A 23513-nucleotide genomic window follows, 5' to 3' on the forward strand; every position below is an offset into this window, starting at 1 on the left:
CTACACCGCCGTTGTGGGGGCAACGCTGGCCGGGGTGAGCAGGGGGGGGGAAACGGGAAACCCGCCAAGACGGCGCCGAAAGGCAAACGCTATGGCGCATACGGCGGACGGCGGTTCGACGCGGAAGGAAATCGAATTGCGCTTCACGAATGACTCCTTGTAAATGGCAACTCTCCTTCCAGCCAGCCGCACAGCGATGCAGGTTATTTACCAGCTTCGGGTTCTTTGAGTATTTTGACGAAATGCGATTGCAGTGGGCGAAAAATAGTGAAGCAAAACTTGTGTAAAACAAAGTGCACCATGGTATGACCAGAAACAATAATCATTTCGTGCTCGGTGGCATTAGCGGTAGAGCATCGCTACACCTTTTTCCAGAAAAAATTCTTTTCGCATTATCTGTGTCTGGCAATTCCGCGTATGGTGCCGCAAACACTGAATGCGTAGTCGAAGCTGAAATAAATTAATCCACAGTCGTGGATGTTTAGAAGGCTTGTCACACACCCCGAAACGTGCCGAGGTTGTTATAACAAACTTTTTGCTGACCTTATGATCAACACATAATTTCATATGGTTGCCCGATGAGCTAGCTAAGCATCTGTAGCAAAGGCAGGGCACGTTCTTGTTAAACGTTGTTAATATGAACGATGGTTGTGCATAAGTGCAGTGACATCTTTCCGTGTGAATTGGTCATAACCGACGTTTTCGAGCGTAGAAGCGCCTCAGCGGACCTAATCAGCTACCACAGCAAGTTCGTAAGCAACGATGAAGTACGAAAATGTGCAGCTGTTTTCCATGTACTCAATAGTCTGTGTACAATGCGTTGACCACCGCCATTCCTTAAGCCACCTCCCATATAGACTCCCAGTCTGAACAGGTGTGGGACCTTAAACACTAAGAAGCAGTGCCCCCCCCCCGCACACACACACACACGAAATTCGAGGGCGCACGGGCTGATACACACATACTTATTCACAGGCGCACACACATACACGTGTACACACATACGGCCACACACACACGCGACCGTAAACGCACGCATGAATGGGCGTAAACATGTGCACAGGCACGGTTAACACAAGCACGGACTCGCACATACACGCGCACGCACACATGCACGGTTGTACACACAATCGCGCTTACACGCGAACACATGCGCAGGCTCACGCACACACACCCATACTGGGGCGAACATTATGTTCCTGTATATAATCCATAGCAAACATGTAGCTTATAACCAACGCTAAGATGAGCTTTCGTAACGTGAATTGCAGTTATTTGCCATTATAGATGAAACGCGATTTGCTTCTGCTGGCATTCTGGTGTATTCGGAGAGCACCTTCACACATTATAAGTCTAGGCCGTCATTTAACGCAAGGTCCACATATTCGTGCAGTAGCTACGCTGCTCGGCCACCAATCCGAAGGTCGCGGGTTCGATGCCGGCCGTGGCAGTCGAATTAAGACGGAGGCGGAAAGGTAGAAGCCTGTGCACTGTGCGATATCAGCGCCCATTAAAGAACACCAAATGGTCATAATCTCTAGAGCTTTCCACTACGACGACCCTCATAATCATATCGAGGTTTTTGAGACGTAAAATCCCAAATATTATAATTATGTGTTCTTCTTATGCTGCATATTCCATCTGATGAATCGTCACCTACACCCTTCTCAGGCACAAAAGCACCCTTACAGCCTATTTTAGGGTGCTATCGAGGCAAGCACCCAAACAAAGGGGTGCTTTTTTTTTTCAATCGACAATTTATGGATGTTAAAAAGTGTTGCAAAGGGTGCTTTCTCGTAAGAGCACCTTTTTACACCCTTTTGGGTGCAAAAAGTTTTACTGTGTACCGCGTCTAAGCCAGCGTTTCCAAACCATCCCGCAGAAACAGGCAGAACGCCACAAAATAACGCTGGTCAACAAAGCAACGCTGCTCGCGTGCTCGGGGGCTGGGCTTGTTCAGCACGTCATCTGCACGTCACCTCATGGTCGGATGCCGGAGAGGGTGGGGAAGAGATTTGGCTTGCGAAGGCTACGCGGAGGAGTGGCAAGGGTTTCGAGCTCGCCTACTCTCACCCTCGTTTCGCGCTGTTCGAAAAAGCTGTTTTCTGCGCTCGTAATGAACCGATTCAAAAAATTTTTGTGGCAAAATGTTCCTCATCTCACACCAAACAACTTCCACTGTCTAACTAAAATTCGGTATGGGGCCTGGTGAGTGGCCCTTTAATTGAGTAATTCTTAGAGAAAAAAATAATTGGACTGTGAAACAAAAGGCCTTGAATTTCAATTCACACAAAAGATAAAGCTATTTTTATTGTTTGCTTACTCTAGCGTCTTCAGACGCCAGTTATTCTGCTGGCTGTGCGTAGTACTGTGAAGGAGTGTAGGCTTAGCGGGCGTCAAATGCGCGACGCGCATGATGTCTCCATGGATGCTGACGAACGTAACACGGATGTTACGGGAGAAAACCACTACAAGACACCTGAATAAAACGTTAGAGTTGCTTTGAGACACTTATCAATGCCATGTTTGGACAATACCTATAATGTTTTCACCGTAAAATTCAAAGGTTCTTTGAGCATTTGCCAGTGACCATTAGAAAGTGAAGATCATACTGACTGGCTAATTTATAGGTTCCTATATTTTACGTGACCACCTCTCTGATTTGATGATGTAAAGAAAACGCACGAATAGGGAAGCGGAGGGGTGCCTGGTGCAGTGACATGATATTTTATGTACTTCATGATCCTGCTCTATACGTAGAAATCAGAGCATTCTGCCTTAGCTTAGTTGTATGCGTATAAGCTCAAATTTATGCGGCACTGGACGATGTTTAAAGAAATAATTAGGCTTAAGCCATCCCAACAGTTCTCCTTTACGCATACTTCTATTTTTTTGCTGAATCCTCGACAAAGTTGTATTCAAGTACTGAAATGACGCCTGAAATATAGTCATGTTGATAAATGTCATCTCTTCTGAAAGATGCTGTGATACACAAAATACGATATCAGTTTAGGTTCAAGACAAAATACGATCGTCGTAAAAATTCCATGCTTACTCTCAAAACGGTTTTGCGACAAAAAGTGTGTTCCGCAATAAGAGCGAAGTAACTCCAGTGATTCCTCCTACTTTCAGTGACGTATGGAGTGGTGTGGTGGCCCAAATCTTCAATGCGAATGAACTGCTTGTGGGTCACATTGACGGTGACTGCCTCCATCTGTCGTACTACAAAACAAGAAAAAGGGGGATTAGTGATCAATTTGAGAGCATAAGAAGTTTTGCGTGTGAAAACTATGACACCTTTTTCAGGCATGCTCTAGTAAAGGGCTCAGAAAATTTTGTGATTGATTTATCGTGCAGATGAGTAAAATAAAACGGGTTTCTAGAATATCGCCATAATAGAAATGCCCCACCCATAGCCAGGTTTAAACGCACGGCTTTCCTGCAATCAGCAGCGCAATATAAGCAATGCAAAACAGTAGTTGAGCAAACCAAAAATTGATCTAAATGCTACCAGTTCTCACGTCGCATTTCGCACTCTCCAGAATGAAGTGAAATTTATTTCTACGCGTGTAATATGTATACACCTTATGCATTACATGATTCACATGAATCATTGGAGGTATCCGCTGCGTATGCTTCCCTAGAATAAATCTTGGCTAAATGTTCGAGTTGGAATACGGCAAAGCATCTACAATTACATGCTTTATATGAGCAGTAGGTATGCAGAGCTAATAGGTACAATCGATGCTACCAATAACTAAGTAGATATAGAAATATTGTTGGCAACAATGAGCAGTAGATAGTGGTATCGAGAGTAAATTCGATAGCACTACAGATGGCATAAATTAATCTAATGAATTCATTGAAGCATATCATTTTTTCCAGGAGTACATGGCACATGATGGAGAAAGAAGATAAGAAAGGAGGGCGAGAATATTGATACTCTTGTGTTTCTACGCAACATTACTGGGTAAAGAGATAATTAGGATAATGTTCTACTGTGGCAGGATGTTTTTACACGAGGCGACTGCAAGAATTCAAGTTTATCTTGTATTATAAGATTTAAAAAAAAATAATGAATAGTTCTGCTTGTTGAATGTAAGGAATCACTGGTCGTTTTTGAATACAAGTCGTTTATTGACATATGCCTTCATTTTTTACTGGCAAAATATTTGTGTGGTGCGAAATTGTTCATGAATCAAGCGAGTTGGCTTTTGCCTAAAGTAAGCCATTGCAGATGTTCGGACAGTATTGACTGCCAACAACTGCAATATTATGCACATTCGATGGAAGAATTAAGAATACGACGATCTTTCTGACTGCCTATGTATAGATTACTTATATTATTTTGATCGAAGGTTTTTTCCCTCGATCAACAGCGCTAAAAAAATCATCGATGTTATTGATCTTCAACTAACTATTAAGTTTGCAACATTCGTGTCAAGTCACGATTCGCGTCATGTCATGATCCTGCCTTCTCACACAACAAACATCAGATGCCGTATATATTGTTTCTGAAAAAACAAAGAGACGCCGTATCCACGAGGCCGTGAATGAGATGGATTTGAAACCATCAGTAATGGCGTGACCGGTTGAGCAGCGATCGAGTGGAGACAACCTTTCGTCTTTCTCGTCAGGCACACCCGCGCGTCGCCGCCTGGAATATTATATGCATGCATGTAGCAATATCATGGCATGAATTTTCACAAAAGAGAAAATTTTTTGTTGTGCTTATTACTTAGCGGCGATGTCTTGATGCACATGACCGATAACAAGATATCTGCGCAGCGTTTCTTGCATTGTTTTTCTCCTATCTTTCCGTTCGGCCGTCCGCTGTATGCGCGCCGAAATGTTACCAAGGACGTCGTACAACAGAATCGCCCAACTTTCCATCTTGTTAATTTTTTTTTGCTTGGGAATATTTCTGGTAAAACAGGCCTTATAGTTGCTTCAATATTCAAACATATGCCATCATCACCTCATACGTCGATTATGCTTGCAATGAACGCAGATTCTCCTTTCACGTCCGGCGCAAACAAATCTTTACACCACTGTTTTTTTCCTCTTTTTTATGTTGCATCTGCCGCACTGTTTTCATTTACCGCTATAGCATACCATTGCCTATTAGTGATTAGTATAGCCTATAGTAGTCTCAGATTGTTTGTCATGTAAAGGTTACATTGTTATTGTTCAGCACGTTGTTCATTTTTGAGCACTTCTTACGTTGATCAGCACTGTTGCGTTATTCAGCACTTGCTAGCGTTAATTGTCTTATTGGGGCTGGCCATAGCTTGTGCATAGCCAGATCTGGTTGACGTTCCCTATAATGGCGTCGTTATTGACTGTAATCTCAGTGAAATGGTGAATCCACTTGCAGTGACAGTGTTCTATTTTTTATAACTATTGTAGCTCTGTCGCACAGGTATGCACAAACGAATGCTAATTATTGCACTTCAATGTTTGTGTTGGCGCTACGTGTAGCTTTAACTGACACCGCACGCTTCAGAGTGTCGGTGACTTGTCCGGAAAGCTGATGTAAGGTTCGTAGCTGCGCCATATGCATAAAGACATGCGCTAGCATTGTAGCAGTTGGCTGCAAAACAAACAATAAACCTCAACCTGTTCTTCGCTGCTTTATTTGCATAACACGTTCCGCCATAGCTCATGGGAGCTGTCAATATATATTCCTTTATATATTTTTCCTCCAACAAGGAATATGTATACTGCAAATAAATCTCTAATTATTAAAGAACAGTTTAGTATTACCATCACAAAGCCAGTGCATTATTTTCAACTGAAAACATTAAATAATCAACTTATTGGCAATGCGAAGCTTCCCTCGCAGTCACATGCTTAGTTGTTTCAGAACTGTGCACTGCCAAAGAAAAACAACAAAATTGGCCAACTCACGTTGTTCCTCGTACCCCAGTACTTTGCCAGCGTATACATAGCAATCTTGAAGTCGTAACCCAGACAAAAGGAACAGATAGGCATAGTCGTTTAGGTTTGTCTGTTTAATGATATAGCGCCTTCGCAGAAGCCAACTTTCTTGTTCGCTGCTGTAGCTCAACTACGAATAAAGAGAAAAAAAAAGAATGTTTGCTATGCGCCTATCTTAGGCTGTGACGATGCAGAAGACAGCACCAGTGCTAACCTTCTTGGCACCATCTATTAGGGAACCAACCTAATGATAAAAATATTTTTATTGAACGCTTCTGACGATTAAGGCCTTATGTGCAAAGTTCGTAGCAAACAATCAGAAAAAAATTGTAAACAAAAACACGAGCGGTGAGAATGCAATCACCGCTGCTTGAAGATCACAAGTTTGCTGTATGAGTCGTTTACATATTGCGACTTTTTATTCACATTTCTACATTAGTTTATTACACTGTGTGTGTATTTTTGTTGTTTTTGTTTTTCTCAGCCCAACCGTCCGCAGTGAGTTTAAAAGCTTTAATACCACTAACTTTGTTATAGCGGTGTGGTTTTTGTTAGCTGTGGTGTTCTTTTTCCGCCACTGCCGCTGCCGAAAGTATGTAGCGGGTTGAGTACTTAGTAAAGCGGATTGCCACTTTTATTCTCATGCCCTAGATAAACTGTGTATTGGCGGAATTAAAACCACTGTTATTCTTAATATTATAATATATATTTATTACAATGCTATTGTTATATATATTTATTATATTAGTATTGATAATATTACAATCTTTGAGTATAGGCGTTTTCCCACGCCTTAAAAATACCCGGGGAATGTATGGAGATTATACAGAGTAGCATGTCTGTTTGAACACCCTTATTGCAACGGTCGAACACGCTTTGTGTGCAAGAGTAATGCCTCCCCATCATGATTCGCCACAAGGATAATTAGAACGCAGTGCCAAAAATAATAAATATTTATTACAAGAATGGTCGCAAACACCTGGTTACGTCATCTCATAGCCACCATGCTCTGTCGAGCCTTGCCACATCTACGTGGCCGCACATACTGCCAAAGGCGGTAGGCATACGGAGCCCTGCAATAACTTTGTGCATAGCCCCGTGGCCAGATATACCCAGCTTTTATTACAGTAGTCATTGATAATTTCGGCTGAATTTAGCCGTCGATGTAGGAGTCACTGTCATTCATCGTATATACGTATCTATATACAAGAGAACGCGAGAAAAAGTTACAAAGAATACGGCATCCGGAATCAAACGTCTAGCCTTCAACTTGCGAGTGCGAGGCGTAGGCCACTGAGCCATGAAGGAGCACAATTTTGAACGTGGGAATGGCAAGCTAATGATATCTACCGCCTACCGCTAGCGATTTTCATATTGGAGGAACTAACACGTTTCCAGCATTACCAGCGAGATGGTGCACTGAGCGCACGTCGCCAGACCATCAGGAAACGGCGGCGCGCACTCTCAACTCCCACGCGTACTTTGCCCTGTGAATAGGGGGGGGGGGGGGATTGAACGCTCAGGCGAGTGCGAGACTCTGCACTCGCAGCTGAGTCTCGGTTTGTGAAAAAGGCGCGCTTTTCAGTTTTCAGGCAGAGTGAAGTTACAAATGATGCGCTTATTCGCGTTTATACGTGCCTGTGAGTACGTTTTGTGCGTAATTCGTGCGTGAAAAACGCAGGAGAAGATTGCGATCTGCTTGGCATTCTTCGCGCGACCTTCCAATTGGTGCTATTGCGTTCATTGCTTGGCCTACGCGGCAAAACTGTGACTTTTTTTTCTGTCTGTCACAGGCTTTGCGGTCTGACAAAAAAAAAACTATTACTTACCTCATAACTTCCGCAGTATTCCCATTGGATTTCATGGATTATTCCTACTATATATCGCTCTGCTATGACACCGATTGTACATGAATTACACAAATTGGACATGAGAAATAAATGAATTTTCATGGACGTGTACAAGTGCATATATGGTTATTCCATGCCGATTGTCTTAGCTATTTTGGCGACCATCTCAAATGTACTTGAAAAGCATTGTGCTTATTCACTGTATTGAAAGCAGTGAAACGGTAGAATATTTCAGATAGAAAAAAATTTTTGGTGACGTGGCTGCCTTCCGGATTTTTCATTAGTTGTTGTTTGCGGAAAAAGCTAATATTAAGTACCCTTCTTTCTTTATGTACTTATTTTGATTTGATATACATGTTAAGTAAAGGCTCTTGTGGAAAGTGTTCAAAGCTCAGTTATATCTGTGCAATATTTCTGGCACAAACGTCTTCAAGAATGTAAGACTAAAAAGAGGTTTTGATTGTATTTGATTGTATTTTTTTTATTTCAATACTGCAATTTGTATGAATATCTGAATAGAGATTACTTACTTTACAGAAGGTATATTTCGAAGAGAAAGTGTTTTTCTAGCTTTAAAGCTCCAAATTCACGGGAAAAATTCACGAACTTCACAAAATGTGGTCCAAGTAAAATTCACCTTTACGCTTAAAACAAAAATAAATACAGTTTTTTTATTAGCAAGTTTTATTTTTTTTTCCTTTGAGAAATAAAAGAGCTGTTGCACTTTTGCATTGACGGAAATGGGAATTTCAAGCTCGCAGCTATCGTATGACCAAATGGGAAGAGAGGCGCAGATTATCCGCGGACAATATTTATTTTTAAGCGACACATATATGAGCCCTTATACGCCAAGACGATGCTTTATCATTGTTTTATTTTTTACCTGTTGTTCCCCGAAAGGTGCACAGAGCACTAGAGCTGCTGAGTGCTTGTACATTACTGTTAAACTGTCCAATCAGCGAGACGGTTCCTTTTTTTACACAATATCTTGTAAATAGATGGAGAAGTGTGTGTAAACCATTATTATTACGGCAGTATTAGTGAAAGCATTCCACGCATATAAACCTCGAACTAAATGTAAGCATTTGATAAGCAGCTGCCACGCTGTACGCCACTTGTACTAGCAGCAGCGCTGAAGCGCACACGAACTCCTTTATGACGCAATTTCACACACTGCGTTAAAGCACTCTTACTAAACTGTTATCACTACTGTTGGCACGGAAAGAAAAGGAACACACTCTATGAACACGCATTTCTTCATATTGGAACCGAACAATTGTCATGGACGTCCATCATGCTACTACACCCTTGGACTTTATGAAGTAACTTTTATGTGACCTCTTTCTCTCAACTCATAGACAGCGAGAATCCATTGACGCACCTCAACCACTCTCTTCCCGTGGTCGAATCGTGTGTCGGGGAGTCTAATGTCGATGATGACATTCACTCCGAAGCCAAGAGAGCCACGCACCATCATCTCAACCGGATCAACACTTCGAAGTTTTGCCTCGTTCTGAAAGTCGAGGTTCATTGCCTTCATCCATTTCACCAGCTGCAGCGTCTGTAATAAAATTGCTACATGTCGTAAAATGTAAAACGCTATCGCAATTCCAAATATGGCACAATATTATAATGCGACACAAGGAGAAATGCAATTGAATGAGTTGAAGAAAAAAGTTAGCGGAGCTTCGCACTTGTAGTACGAAGCCTCAAGAAAGTGTCGGGTTCCTGACTAGTCTTCTTTGTTTCTTTTCAAGTTTATTTTTCCTCTCCTGATGTCTTTTTTCGTAACTTCTCTACTATCTCTGTCTCCTTTCGCACTCCATGGAACCTTCTTATACCAATACGATTTCATTCGGAAGCCAATTCTCGTCCAGTGTCTTTACCCTCCATGGTGATGTTTTTTTTTTTCACTGTCAACCTCATGCGCCGTTTACCCGATGAGGGCAGAAAACCATTGCGGTAGGAAGCTAAACTGAGAATTCCGTACGGCATTCTACAACCATGACACGCCTGGTATGTGAATAGCTTTGCTAAAGACCAAATGCAGCAATAGTGTTGGTTAAACGTGAATTATGGTTACAGTGCGAGCTATGTGTTTTAGTAAACACTACGTTTATACTCAGACGACACAGGCGTCACAAGATATGTCATGAAGTTAGGTACTGTCCACTGAAGCTAGTGTGCGCTGTTCAGGCCTTCCATGCTCGCAATCACAAGCAACCTATCATAGCCTAAAAGAATGCGTTGCTGGACTAGTCGGCTCATAACCTTAAAGCTTGGCAGCGCAAAACTGTCGAGGACAGGAAGGAACGCAAAACAAAGAAGAGAGCAATAAAATTTTCTATGCGCAAAAAGAGCGTGCAACCCTACGTAACATGCGCCGTGGGCGTTCTGTACAAAAACCCGCTCATTTGCGGAAAAGCTTATACCGGGCAGACCACTTGTTGAGTCAAAAATTGAGCACCGGAACGCGAGTAATATGTTGAAAATATTTTAACGTTTCATGTGCCTAGGAAATATAAGAACTATGCCAGTGAACCAGTGCTGTCTAGCAGTCAAACTGTAGGCAATAAGTGTAATGCGCTGGCTAGACATATAAGTGAGCCTTATCAAATGAAATAAAAAAAAGAAGGCGATTGTTTTAATGACACCTATGTTGTGCTGCGCAGTAAGGAAAAGCTGTTCTTGAGAAACTTTGTTGTGATCCCGAATTTCTGTTGCTCTGCCGATTCCGATTAGCGTTGTAGATTTCGATGTGCGTTGCGCCTTCTTGCACTACTTGGCTGCGTATATATTTAGGGAAACTTCCTAATAATGCTTAGTGGCGAATAGCGCTCTGCCCTTTATTTCTTTGTTCTTTTCTCTCATCGTCGATTTTGCACTGCTAAGCTTTATTCATACAAATCCGCTAACCGGTTCTGATGCAGGTAACACCTATGTTGCTTTTGGCACCGTAATGCAACGGCATCAAATTGAGTATATAAAACATATGCCACTGTTCAACTGATGTCTATGGTACACATTTTGCACAGTCAAACACAATAGTTTACAGAGCGTGCGAGCGCCTGCCAAACCGCTTGTCTGCGCCACCTAGCAGTGTGTAATCTACTGTTGAATACAGCGCCACTCTGATAAAAAGAATTTTCGTTATTCATAGAACTCTCAGTTTTTGTATAGTCACACAGAACATCATTAGTTCGTTCGTTTCGCGCAAAGCGCTTATCCGCAGTAACAATTGCACAGGTATACCAGAGTAAAAGCTACGGAGGAGTGCTTCTAATACAGTGGCGTCGACTTTATATCTCTTGTTGAAGATGGTGGCTGATAACTTCTGCTGATGAAATGCTTTGTAGACAGGAGTTTGCAGCGGTGACTGCCGAAAAGCTCTACGCATTAGAAAAAAAACAACTTGGTCCGCGTTGGGAAAATTTCACGGGCTCTGATTAAGGGATGGATGCACCTTGGGCGCAGCGGGGCTCTCAATCGCTGCTTCCAAAAGAGAACTGTCGAGAGTAGGCTTTTAGCCACTCTCTGGCGTGGTCTGCAAATTTTTGTCGTTGGCTCGTCATATATTCCTTATTGTCATTTAGTAACATTTCGCTCAATTATATTACAACATACACACATTCCATCGTCATGCTTCGAATTAAAATTCCTGCTCATGGTTCGTGGGATTGCCGCTTTTTTGTGTGTTCATTGTGTAAGCACAAACTCGCTCTAAGTGTCTAGCTGCTTGCTGTTCTTCAAATGGCATTTCATTTTGTTGCTCTCGCATCATTTACGTCGTCCTTGTGGCGAGATTGCTCTTTATCTTCATGTTTAGAAAAAGTTTGTCACATGCAACCGCACAAGTTTTGGCCTGTACACCTAACTGACGGCATGTCATTATGTGTGCACCTTACATGATTTCCTTTAGTTTGAAAATCAGAAACAGGGTCTGTTTTGTATAAGCGATGCCAGTGACGCCAAGCGTTGTAAATGTATGTGCATCATTTACTTTACACGACCGATTTGGTCGAAAGGTATTCACCGAAGCGGGCAATATCATTAAAAATCAGAAATATACACCATGTTGCACATTCTAGAATGCGGGCTTCTCTAATTGAGCGATTCCAATACAAATAAACTGAGATGTTTTATTACCTCTGTTTGGTGTGACGAGGCGAAGGCCACGCTGGATTTGTACATTGCAGCAGCTTTCTGAAATGCAGTTTATGTAATGATGGTTCTGTAAACTTGAGCTTTAAATATGTCTCCATCCTTATAGTTTCTTGAATCTGTAAAGCAAAAAAAAACATCACTTGGCATGTGCAACACACTAACGGATCCAAACGCAACCTGTTTTTTTAGAATAAAACATACGTGCAATAGCTAAAACTAAACACGCTGTGTCGATTGCCACAACAACACAGTATAAAGATAAAGTTCGCTGTTATCGACACGTTCGATTGGCTATTACATCGAGACCATCCAAAAAGTAGATGGGCGAAACGAAAACGCGTTTGGTACCGAGCCCAGAATTCACATATCTATATCTGTGTGTACTGTACACACATAATTTCTATTTATTTATAAGGCACATGCACTGCTTCGAGCGCAATCTTTGGTTAGTTTTGCGCGAAGACGTTAGAGAGTTTTAGCAGAGCGGGCCAGCGGCCAGCGGAACGGAGCGGACCAGCGGAAACGCCACTGCGCATGCGCCAGTACGCTGAGGCGGCGAGCGGCTTTACGGCGCTGCGCGCTCGCCCGCTCGTTTCGTCATCCCAGCGCAGCGCGCAGCGGCGGCCGGGCGAGCGAGCGTAGTTATTCAAAATGGCTGCCTCCAACGGTCACGGTGTCGCGTCGCCGGCCGTGGTCGCGTCGAACGCTTCTGAAACAGGAATGCAACCAGCTAAAAAGCCCCGGAGGTGCTTCAGTGCTCACGACTACCCCTGTCTTCTTCGGGAGGTGGCCGCGGCGAAGCCGTTTGGCGATGACATCAAGTGGGTGCATGTTCTCGCTGCGGTGCATCGGGCGGTGGGCCGGGAGCTCACCCTAAGAGGAATAAAAGATCGTGTAGACATTTTGCTGGGATACTGGAAGCTGCAGCACTCCAAGAACCTTAAAAAGTGAGTATATTTGTTCATTCTGCACGTAATGCTTTCAGGCCAACCCCCAGCGACAGTCTTATGTTCCGCTTTCTCGTCTCCTTTTTCATGGCGCTGTTTTATCGCTGTTAGCTGGCGCGCATGTTTATCTGACGATCGTCCCTTTGCCTATTCAGGTCGGGCACAGAGGAGCAGTACTCTGAAAAGGAGGAGATCCTGCAGGACTTGTGGGATTTTTGCGAAAGTGTGAAGTACGAGCCCAGGATTGCTCCCAGAGGTGCCGCCTGCGCGGCGCGAAGGCGGAGGTTTGGGAGCGGAGCCCCCGGTAAACACGGACGAGCTGCCGGGGGTGACGCTCTCAGACGACGGCACAGGCGACGGCGCGCTCGGTTAGTTGATGACGCCTACTGTTGTGCTGTCTTCTCTTTTCTCTTATTAATTGAAAGCAGGTTCTGCTGCCTAGCTGTTGCAGAGCGTATACCTGCCATCTGCCGCCAGCCCTGGTGCTGAACCGGGGCAAGAGAACGAGCAGCAAGAACAGCGCGCCTCACCAGAACCAACACAGCAGCAGCGGCCTCCCTCAACTGAGCTACAGCGGCGCCAACCTGCAAGTGTGCAGCACGCCCTCCCAGGCACGAGTAAAGGTAAGTGTGGAGAAAGGTTTATGCACTACTTCTACACAGCAGAACGATATGCAGGAGAGCATCATAAGAAGACGCCAGTGAATGCATCTTAAAAGGGTTAACAGTGCATGTAGACGAGGACACTCAAGCAAGAAAAGGCAACAGAAAGCGGTGAACTGCAACTGATATTTTATTCAGACTCTAAAACATCCGCTGTGAAGACCAAGAGAACCTTCTCGTGTATGCTTATCGTTTGCACTGGAAACCACTGCGCACTCTGCATAGCGGAGCAAAAGCACACTTTTTACTGTACGAAGCTAAGTAGTCGCAAACATCAGTCTTATGTTCTCGAAGAAAAGAAGCAGACTATCTGGAGCAACGAGGGTGGAAAGCATGTTTCAAGATGCTACACTAACTAGCCCACCAAACCACCCCTGAGAAAGTAAATGCAGTAATCAGTCACAATTTAAGTATTTCTGTCCTTTAGTGTAGACAAGTCGGCCTTCAGTGTGCTCACTGTTATACAAACTGTGGTGCTGTTTTGTGACTGTTTCTAATTTTTTCTGAATCACATGCATTCAGTTCCCTTACATGTGCACTGAAAAAATCTCCACAGCAAGAAGGGCAATGAACAAGGCAAATGTTAAGTAGGCACACATTTCGCCAAAACCACCAGCTCCCTGTAGAAGTGCAGCTTGCTGAGCCAGTTGTTACATGTCAAGGGAACGGAACCCAGCGAAAAGGACGCAAAACACGAGGAGAGACGAGAGCCAGCGTTGTGTTGTCTCGTCTTTCCTCGTGTTTTGCGTCCTTTTCGCTGGTTTCCGTTCCGTCACCACCTCCCTAATGCATCTTTCAGACATAAAACTTCAAGAGATTTCACAGCAGGCTTTGACAGAATTCACAGCAAGCATCTAAAACTTAGGCAATTAAACACTCAACTGCAGCACAGTTACGGGTTTTACAACGGCTATGTGTTACTGCTGATTATGGAGATCGTGTTCCTTGCGTGTTGTTACACAATTACGCAACAACGTCCGCTACAGTGCATAAACTCGCATTAACTGAATGCCGAATTTTTTTTGCCTTCACAGGAATAAGAGGCTTGCAAAGTCTCGGGCTGCAGCTGCTAGCCCAAAGAGAAAAAAACGAACTAGATTTGCGCTCTAGGGAGCTAGAAATCGAAAAAATGAAAGTTCGCCACGAGGAGCGTCGTCTGGCACTGGACGAGCGGAGATTGGCCCTGGACGAAGGGAAGCACCGCTTCGAAGTTGAACGCTGGAGAGGCGAACGGGAGAGCCTACTCGACGAGATAAAAAAAATGCTTGATGAACAAACCACCAAATTGGCGCAGCACCACAACACATAAGACAACACCACCACAACGCGTAAGTAGAGAAACATCTCCAGTGGGATCACATTTCCTACACGTAAACTCAAATACAACTTTATTTAAAATACAATGGTTCAGACTCGAGGACGCCTAAGGTTGTAGATTATTTATTGGGAGGTAACGGCAAGACATCACTGCGCACCAGCATTTTTCCTGCGACGAGGGGTCTAAAACGGGTAGTTCCAGCGAAAACACGTTCGGCTGGTTAACAATTTTGGAAACAGCTTTTCAAATGTATGGAAGTGTATGTCTTGCCGGAACAATACGGGTAATTTCATTGAAAATGAGATACTGTCGTGTTGCACCTAGAAGTCCTCAGGTAATAGAATCTTAAGTCTTTGATAAATTGTCGGCTTCATTGCATCTGTCATGTTTTTTTTTAAGTGTGAAAGGATCCAGCGTCAAGTGTAAACCTGACAACACCATACGGTATGCAATTCTTCAATAAAGTCTTTGTTTTTGAAGCTGCTTGTCATGGAACATTACCGTGGGGCAAAGCGAACCTCGAGAACTGGTGGTTCAAGGCCCAAGTGTAGGGATACGTCGACACTGTACACACATTTCGCACTGTACAGAGGGGACTTACATGCATGGGAAATTAGATGACACTGCCAGTAATGTTGTAGCATTTAACACAGTATAGCGGAAACGATTGTAACAATACGAAATCAATTTCTCCATACGAAGAAACACAGGAATGTCAGTTTTTTGCACTTTTCGCTCGGCAGATTTCATTCACTAGAGTGTCATAACAAGTAGCGTACGTTTAGTACAGCAAATGACAGCCACAAGATCATTCTAAAGCATGGCTCGCCAACGAACTTTGTTTCGATAACTGTGGTTGGTTGTACAACACTATTTGTGGGCAAGGTAAACTTCAAGCTGTGGTGGTTCAAGGCTGAAGTACTGCGATACCTGGGCACCATACAAGCAAGTGTGACAGTTTGCGAGGAGTGCGCTCGCTTTGTATATGCGTGGAAGGTTCTGAAGGTAGAGTTTCTGGTTTTCTTTTTGAAGTCCACGAAGGCAAACATTCCGACAATTTTTCCAAAACCCCACTCCACAGCCTGCCTCACACTACTCATGGCTTTGTTGAGAGCTAATTGTTCAGGAGTCGGGAGAGCTCCGCCATAGGGCTTGAGCAGAAGGGGCCGCAACGGGTAGGCAGGGTCCCCGTAGATGCAGTAGTCGTGACCTTGAACGAGGTTTTGTAGCTTCGTATACGCGGCGCTGTTTCCAAAGTTACCTGAAAGAATAAATTACGATTAGCTGGAGCTGCGCCCGTTCCTAGCAGGGAAAGAGGAGGCGAGTGACGTTCAGCAGCGGTTTGATCCACCAGCTGTGCTTGTCATTTACTCGCCTGAATCGTCTTTGCTGCCGGGGTATGATCCGTCCAACTGGCAGATTATGCCATTTGGGCACATTATAGCTTGGTACTTCAGGGCGTGGACTCTCTTGTGGCCGCTGGAGTACACTTTCTGGTTCCTTGTTGGTCGGCATATTGGCCGCGCCGTGCCATCGATGAAGGCCCAGCAATTTGTCAGCGGGGCACCTTTCGCGTGAACGGCCTGAAAAAATAACGAACGAATATGTCAGAAAGTTGTAATTGCAAATGTACAACTCTAATTATTCTCGCTTGCCTGTGAGAACTCTTCCAGGGTGTCCAGGTTCAGCCACGTGTGGTTATTAACGTCGTCCAGAAGGTGAATGAAGTTGTCCTCGATGTGCCTGAGCACTTCGTTCGTCAATGACGATATGGTCGAGCTGTGTCGGGCGAAAAGGTGTTCCAGATCGCGCAGCCGGTTTGGGTAGGCTAGTCTTCTTAGCGTGATGCAAAGGGCCTCGTCGCCGGGAACTGACACCCTCTGCGGAGTTGTTACCTTGTCAGGTATGCACAAGGCTCTCTGTAGCCTGGGTACATCGTCCTTTTCAAACCGAAAGTACGTTCTGAACACGCCACTGTCGATCGCATCAATGTCCAAAAGACCTCGCATGGAGAGGGGGTCACGCCGTGTCTCGCCCAGAACTTCTAAGCACAAGACGTCGACTATTTCGGACCATTTCAACCGAGTCAGGAGCAGGGGGTCCTGCAGTATGCTCTGGGGCATTGTTCAAAGCAGCTATCAGCGGCAATTTGCAGCGGCAAGCCACACACTGTCTGTTAAAAAGCGCGGCAACAAACAGCTGGCTTGGAGCTTCGACTTCAGTTGGCATTGGTGACGTACTTTCCTCAGTTTAACGACTTCGCTAAAAGATACAAATCACCGTTAAAGTAAAATAATATGTACTGAAACATAAAATTCGTGTTTGTATTGTGGTTTTACCATCTAAAAATAAACCTTTACTTTTTTTTCCTATCAGGGTAGTTCAAATTTGAATGAACAGATGGCGCAGTACAACGCTTCGCTGAGGGCAGCAGCCGATCACTCAGCTAAAACTCTTTTTTTTTCGCGCGTCGTTCCGCTGGCGCTGCGCTCGTCCGCTCCGGTTCGCTGGCCGCTGGCCCGGTCTGCTAAAACTCTATTTTATTGCCTACGTATGCCACGAATTCAGAACGATTTATCTTGAAAGCTCATCATGCTTCTGGTCTTCGTAATAATGGCGCGGGAAACAAATGAGACAATTGTGAACAGATAATTCTTATATAAATTAACGAACCTTTGGTCAATTTCTAAGAAAATGCGCCTAACGAGCCATGGTTCACGCAACCACGTAAGACAGATACAGTCACAGAACTAGCGCCAATATAAAAGCACGTGTAACTGGTAATGCGAAATCACAGGGTTATTGAGAGCGATGATCCACTCACCCAGGTAGTTTAACCCAGGTACTTCATTTTCACTCTTATATTGGTGGAGATTGTACTCAAATGCCCGTATTTACATCTCTCATGCTTAGCGATAATACACATGCAGTTTAGGAGCTTAACCAACTCATCTATTCACGCGCGATAAACACAGTACACAAGCGTAGCGTGAAGTTGCCACTTCCACAAGCGCCTTCTCTTCATACAGATGACCGCAGACAGCCTTCAAAGTGCTGAACTACTAAAAAAAGTATTGGTTGACTTCCGGCTGGCGCATACCAGTAGTGCCGTGTGGGTAATTTGGAGCGCATACCAGCAGTGTCATTTGGATGTCATCGATAACGCTCACATTGCGCTGAGTGTTATCACTATAACGGGTGTCGCACTCTAAAGTATATCAGCATTACTCAGTAGTAATTCCAGCTCACACCAAAACAACAGAGGGCGAGCGGGGTCACGTTTAAATATGTATGCTTGACGTACCATTCTTTTCCTATGTCCACTCTGCCTGTGTACCTTTCAGCTTGCTCTTCAGCATGATTAAAAAAGATCACTAATACTTGTTCCTTGTCTACTCCAAGCATTATTCGCCTGCTGGCCCATTCACACGACAAACGAGGTACTGGCCTTATAATTAAAACAAAATTTTATTAGTTCTACAGCGCACTCACATAACTCTCGACCGCAGCTACCTTCTAGCAGATATATTTTAGAACATTGAAGAAAATTTAGGCCAGCACAAAACAATGCTCACTCATTCTAAAACTGATCCGGCGCGTAATATACTTTTGCGAAAATCATGCATAGGGTGGAAAGTCTAGATGGGCGTCAAATCTGCTGCACAATGAGCTGCTTAATGTTGACCTTTCAACTTTTGCCAGTGGGGCTCCCTATACAAAAAGAGGGCCCAATCATGCGCCGGTCTATATTGGCATTTTCTTTTTCTCAGCAGAACTTCTACGGTCAATGTTTGCCGTGTGTATTATATATTGTCACAGGTAATGGGTATGAGCCATCAACTGTAGGTGGAATCTCTTGGAAGTGAAGAAAGAAGAGGGCTTTTGCGTCCTGGTCTGAGGGCAAGCAAGACGTCATTTCGTCGCTGTCTGTTGATACGTTCGAGGCACTGGTAGAGGTGCTGGGTAAATGCGCCTCGGCTGCAGATTTTCAGCCGACACACCGAGCTATTTGGAGACAGCTACAGCTCCCACGGCAAGAAGCAGTCGCCGCCTGCGAGGACTATTTCCCGAGTACGGTCCCCTCTCTCAAGACGAATTGGCAACTTCAACTAACAACCAGGCGAGTCAAACGAACGACGCCTATTCTTTTCTCCCGCATGTTTTTCATGCGCCGCAAACACCACGCTCATTTCATGGAGACATTTATGAAGATGTTGACGACTGGCTTGACCACTTCAATCGAGTTGCCAACATCAACGAATGGGATGAAGTTCGCAAGCTGCGGAGAGTTTACTTTGTGTTAGAAGACTCTGCCAAAACGCAAAACGTGGTACGAGAATCACGAGGGTTCCTTTGCGACGTGGCACGAGTTCAGACGACAGTTTTGTGATGCGTACCACAGCACTGAAAGGAAAGAGAGAGCGGAGCAAGCTATCTCGTCTCGGAACCAACGACCCAACGAGAGAGTTTCGATGTTTGTCGAGGACATGCTTCGACTCTTCAAGCGTGCTGACCCTGCAATGTCCGAGGAAAAGAAGGTGCGGCATTTAATGCGTGTGGTAAAAGAGCAGCTCTTCGCCGGACTCGTGCGCAATCCACCGACTACTGTGGCAGAGTTCATAAATGAGGCAACCACAATGGAGCGTACTATCCAGTATAGGTCGTCACAGTATGAACGCCATGACGTGACCCCTGCTGCATGCTTTATCGGGGCTGACAGCGAGAGGCATGCCCTCGCTGAGTTCATAAGAAGCGTCGTGCGGGAAGAGCCGCGCCAACTACAAGCAGCGAGACCCCAACCACCCGTAAGTGCTCTCGCAGACTTAATCCGAAATGAGATCCGACAGGTGGTCACCCCACTCGCGCCAACAAGGCCTGAGGCCCCTGTGCTGACTTATGCGGCGGCTCTGCGATCTCCTGCACCACATGGCCCTGTCCCACCATGGGGAGAATGGATCAGGCTAGCCATTGATTCCAGGGCACCTCTTCGACTCGGCCACCCGCCTCAAGGTTTCCGAGTGCACCAAATTATCGCCCGTCTGGATCATGGCAGAACGACACAAAGGCCAGCGTGTGGCGTACGTCCGATAACCGTCCACTCTGCTACCACGGTGGCGAAGCGGGTCACGTCTACCGTAACTGCCAGTACCGCCAACTTGGTCTTCGTGGCTTTCACCCTGGTGCTCGATGCCCGCGTTACGGTGAGCGTCCCCGCGACATCTAAGCGTACCTTACGGGCCAGCAAGCTCCTCGCCTTGGTCAACGCCCCCAATGACATTCACCATCACCTCGCCACCCCATGTCACCTAGAATTCCCTCGTCATCTTATGCTCCTTTTAGAGGCTGGTCACCGAGACCCCACTGGGGAAACTAGAAACCGCGGCTCCTGGGGGTGAAGCCGCGTCCACACGAACTGTCAAAGAGCCTCCTTCGACGCAAAGACCCGACGAAGACCGTTCTGACTTTCCAGTCGTTTACGAAAGTCATAAGACTGTTTCCGCCGACATCACCGTACACGTCGATCATCACGTCGTCACTGCCCTCGTCGACACCGGCGCCGATTATTCGGTTATGAGCAGCGCCCTAGCATCCCAACTGAGGAAGGTAACTACCCCTTGGCAAGGACCGCCCTTGCGCACGGCAGGGGGCCACCTCGTCACGCCAACTGGAATGTGCATAGCCCGTGTTCGAGTCCGTGCTTTGACGTTCACAGGGTTCTTCCTCGTATTACCTGTGTGCTCCCGTCCACTCATTCTGGGGCTGGACTTTTTTCGCGAACACGGCGCAATTATTGACCTACGAGACTTGCAGGTGTCGTTCGAGGACCCGTTTCATCCTGAACCAGAAAACGCCCGCTCATCGAAGGCTGCCCTACGTGTATCCTCCAAATCTGTTACTCTGCCTCCCCGCAGCAGCCTTTTTATCAACGTTGAATGTGACCAAGACGTCCCCGATGCTGTAATTGCAGAAGGAAATTTGTCCCTACTTTTTGCACAACAAGTCTGTGTTGCCCGAGGTATTGTTCAGCCCAGTAGAAAACAGGCTTCCCTATTAGTCATGAATTTCAGCGAGGAGTATCGCCATCTTACCAAACACACTGCGATCGCATACCTTGAGGATATTGCCGATGTCCCTAGTCCCTCAACATTATCTGCTCTTTTGTCGTGCGACGATTCCGCCATGACATTTGCAAGCACTCTCGACGTTAAGCAGGGTCTACCGTCTGCACAACGGGAATGTCTTTGGAAGCTACTCGGCTCATTTCGGGACTGCTTCGCTACGACTTCGAAAGTTAACCAAACACCGCTTGCCAAGCATCGTATCATCACCGAGCCTACCGAGAGACCCATTTGACAGCATGCCTACAGAGTCTCGCAAAAAGAACAAGACGTTACACGCCAACAGGTCCAGCAGATGCTCAAGGACGATGTCATACAGCCATCGACCAGTCCCTGGGCGTCCCCTGTTGTGTTAGTAAAAAAAAAGATGGTACTTTGCGATTTTGCATCGACTACCGAAAGTTGAATGAGATCACGAAGAAAGACATGTATCCTTTACCACGAATAGACGACTCGCTGGACCGCATTCGCAATGCTCGTTACTTTTCTTCCATGGATCTTCTACGCAGCGGCTATTGGAAAATATCTGTTGATGAGCGCGACCGCGAAAAGACCGCCTTCATTACTCCTGACGGACTCTACGAGTTCAAGGTCCTTCCTTTCGGCTTATGCTCGGCACCAGCTACTTTTCAAAGAATGATGGACACGGTTCTTTCTGGGCTAAAATGGCAATCGTGTCTTGTCTACCTTGACGATGTGGTCGTCTTCTCGGACACGTTTGAGCAGCACGTCCAGCGCTTACAGGCAATTCTTCATTTCAGGCGATTAGAACAACTTGACTTTCTCTCAAACCTGAGAAATGCCACTTTGCATTCGAGGAACTGAAATTTCTTGGTCACGTCGTCAGCCACGCCGGTATACACCCAGACCCTGAGAAAACGAAATCTGTTGCCGCATTTTCTGTCCCAACGAACAAGCGCGACCTCCGCCGATTTCTGGGACTCTGCGCATATTACAGACGCTTCGTCAAAGGCTTTTCTAAAATCGCTGAACCGCTAATTGAACTTACGAAAGACGGCGTACCGTTTGTTTGGGGTCATGATCAGCATCACGCCTTTGACCCGCTACGAAACCATCTCCAAGCCTCACCTGTACTCGGTCACTTTGACGATAACGCTGCCACAGAGCTACACACGGATGCCAGCAACGTCGGACTTGGAGCTGTACTGGTTCAATGGCGAAATGGCGTAGAGCGCGTGATTGCCTATGCAAGTCGAACACTATCATCTGCAGAGAAAAACTACTCTGCAACAGAAAAAGAATGCTTAGCCGTTGTTTGGGCAATAACAAAGTTTCGCCCTTATTTATACGGTCGAGCATTCAGGGTAGCTAGCGACCACCATTCTTTATGCTGGCTCGCCAACCTCAAAGACCCTTCCGGTCGTCTAGCACGCTGGAGCCTTCGGCTGCAAGAATTTGACGTTACAGTCATTCACAAGTCAGGAAGCAAACACACTGATGCTGACTGTCTCTCACGGGCACCAATTGGAAGTACGAACGCGGACGTTGAAGAAGATGATACATTCCTTTCCTCTGTGTCAGCAACCGACTTGGCTCAACAACAACGCGACGACATGGAGCTAAGCCCGCTGATTGACTACCTCGAAGGCCAAAAACGCAGCCTTCCTCGAAACTTCGCACGTTCACTGGCCTCGTTCTGCATCAGGGATGGAGTCCTCTATAAGAAAAATTTCGACCATATCCAGGCTACTTACTCACTGGTTGCGCCGACCTCGCTTCGGGACGATATTTTACATGCTTGTCTCGAGGAACCATCATCCGGACACCTCGGCTACACGCGCACATTGGAAAGAATTCGCCGCTCATACTACTGGCCCCGCCTCGTGAAGACAGTCAAGCAGTACGTCCGCACATGCCGCGACTGCCAACGCCGTAAGACTCCACCTGTCTGACCAGCAGGACTACTACAGCCTATCGCCACGCCGAAGACACCATTCCATCAAATTGGCATTGACTTGCTGCGCTCATTTCCCACCTATCCGTCTGGAAACCGGTGGATTGTGGTTGCCACCGATTATTTAACGCGTTACAGCGAAACAAAGGCCCTGCCCAAAGCCACCACAGCCGAAATTGCACAGTTTTTTGTCACCAGTATCGTACTTCGTCACGGAGCGCCAGCTGTGATAATTACTAATCATGGTACAGCTTTCACCGCAGAGATGCTTCAAGAAGTGCTGAGACAAAGTGGTACAGAACATCGGAAAACCACGGGTTATCACACCCAAACAAATGGACTCACTGAACGGTTGAACAAGACCATTGCAGATATGCTGTCAATGTATGTGGCCGTTGATCACAAGAACTGGGATGATATACTCCCTTACGTAACTTTTGCTTACAATACAGCAGTCCAAGAGAGTACAGGTTTCACCCCATTTCGCTTAGTTCATGGTCGAGAGGTCACTACAATGCTCGACGCAATGCTCCTTCCCAACAACTTGAGCATGTTCAACACGGACGCTGCATTGTTCGCTCAACGCGCCGAGGAGGCC

General features: G+C 45.6%; 1 protein-coding gene across 1 annotated transcript; it reads right to left on the minus strand.

Annotated features, from left to right (window-relative positions):
- Nucleotides 1-583: 583 nt before the first annotated feature.
- LOC142802935 (uncharacterized) lies at nt 584-12042 on the minus strand. The gene is made up of 5 exons (XM_075888019.1): nt 11937-12042; nt 9172-9351; nt 5911-6070; nt 3056-3222; nt 584-595 (listed from the first exon to the last, which is right to left on the minus strand). The coding sequence occupies exons 1-5, from the start codon at nt 11979-11981 to the stop codon at nt 584-586; spliced, it is 564 nt and encodes a 187-aa protein (XP_075744134.1). The 5' UTR covers nt 11982-12042.
- Nucleotides 12043-23513: the final 11471 nt, after the last annotated feature.

The sequence above is a fragment of the Rhipicephalus microplus genome, chromosome 3 (assembly GCF_043290135.1).
Source record: "Rhipicephalus microplus isolate Deutch F79 chromosome 3, USDA_Rmic, whole genome shotgun sequence".
Classification (NCBI taxonomy): domain Eukaryota; kingdom Metazoa; phylum Arthropoda; class Arachnida; order Ixodida; family Ixodidae; genus Rhipicephalus; species Rhipicephalus microplus.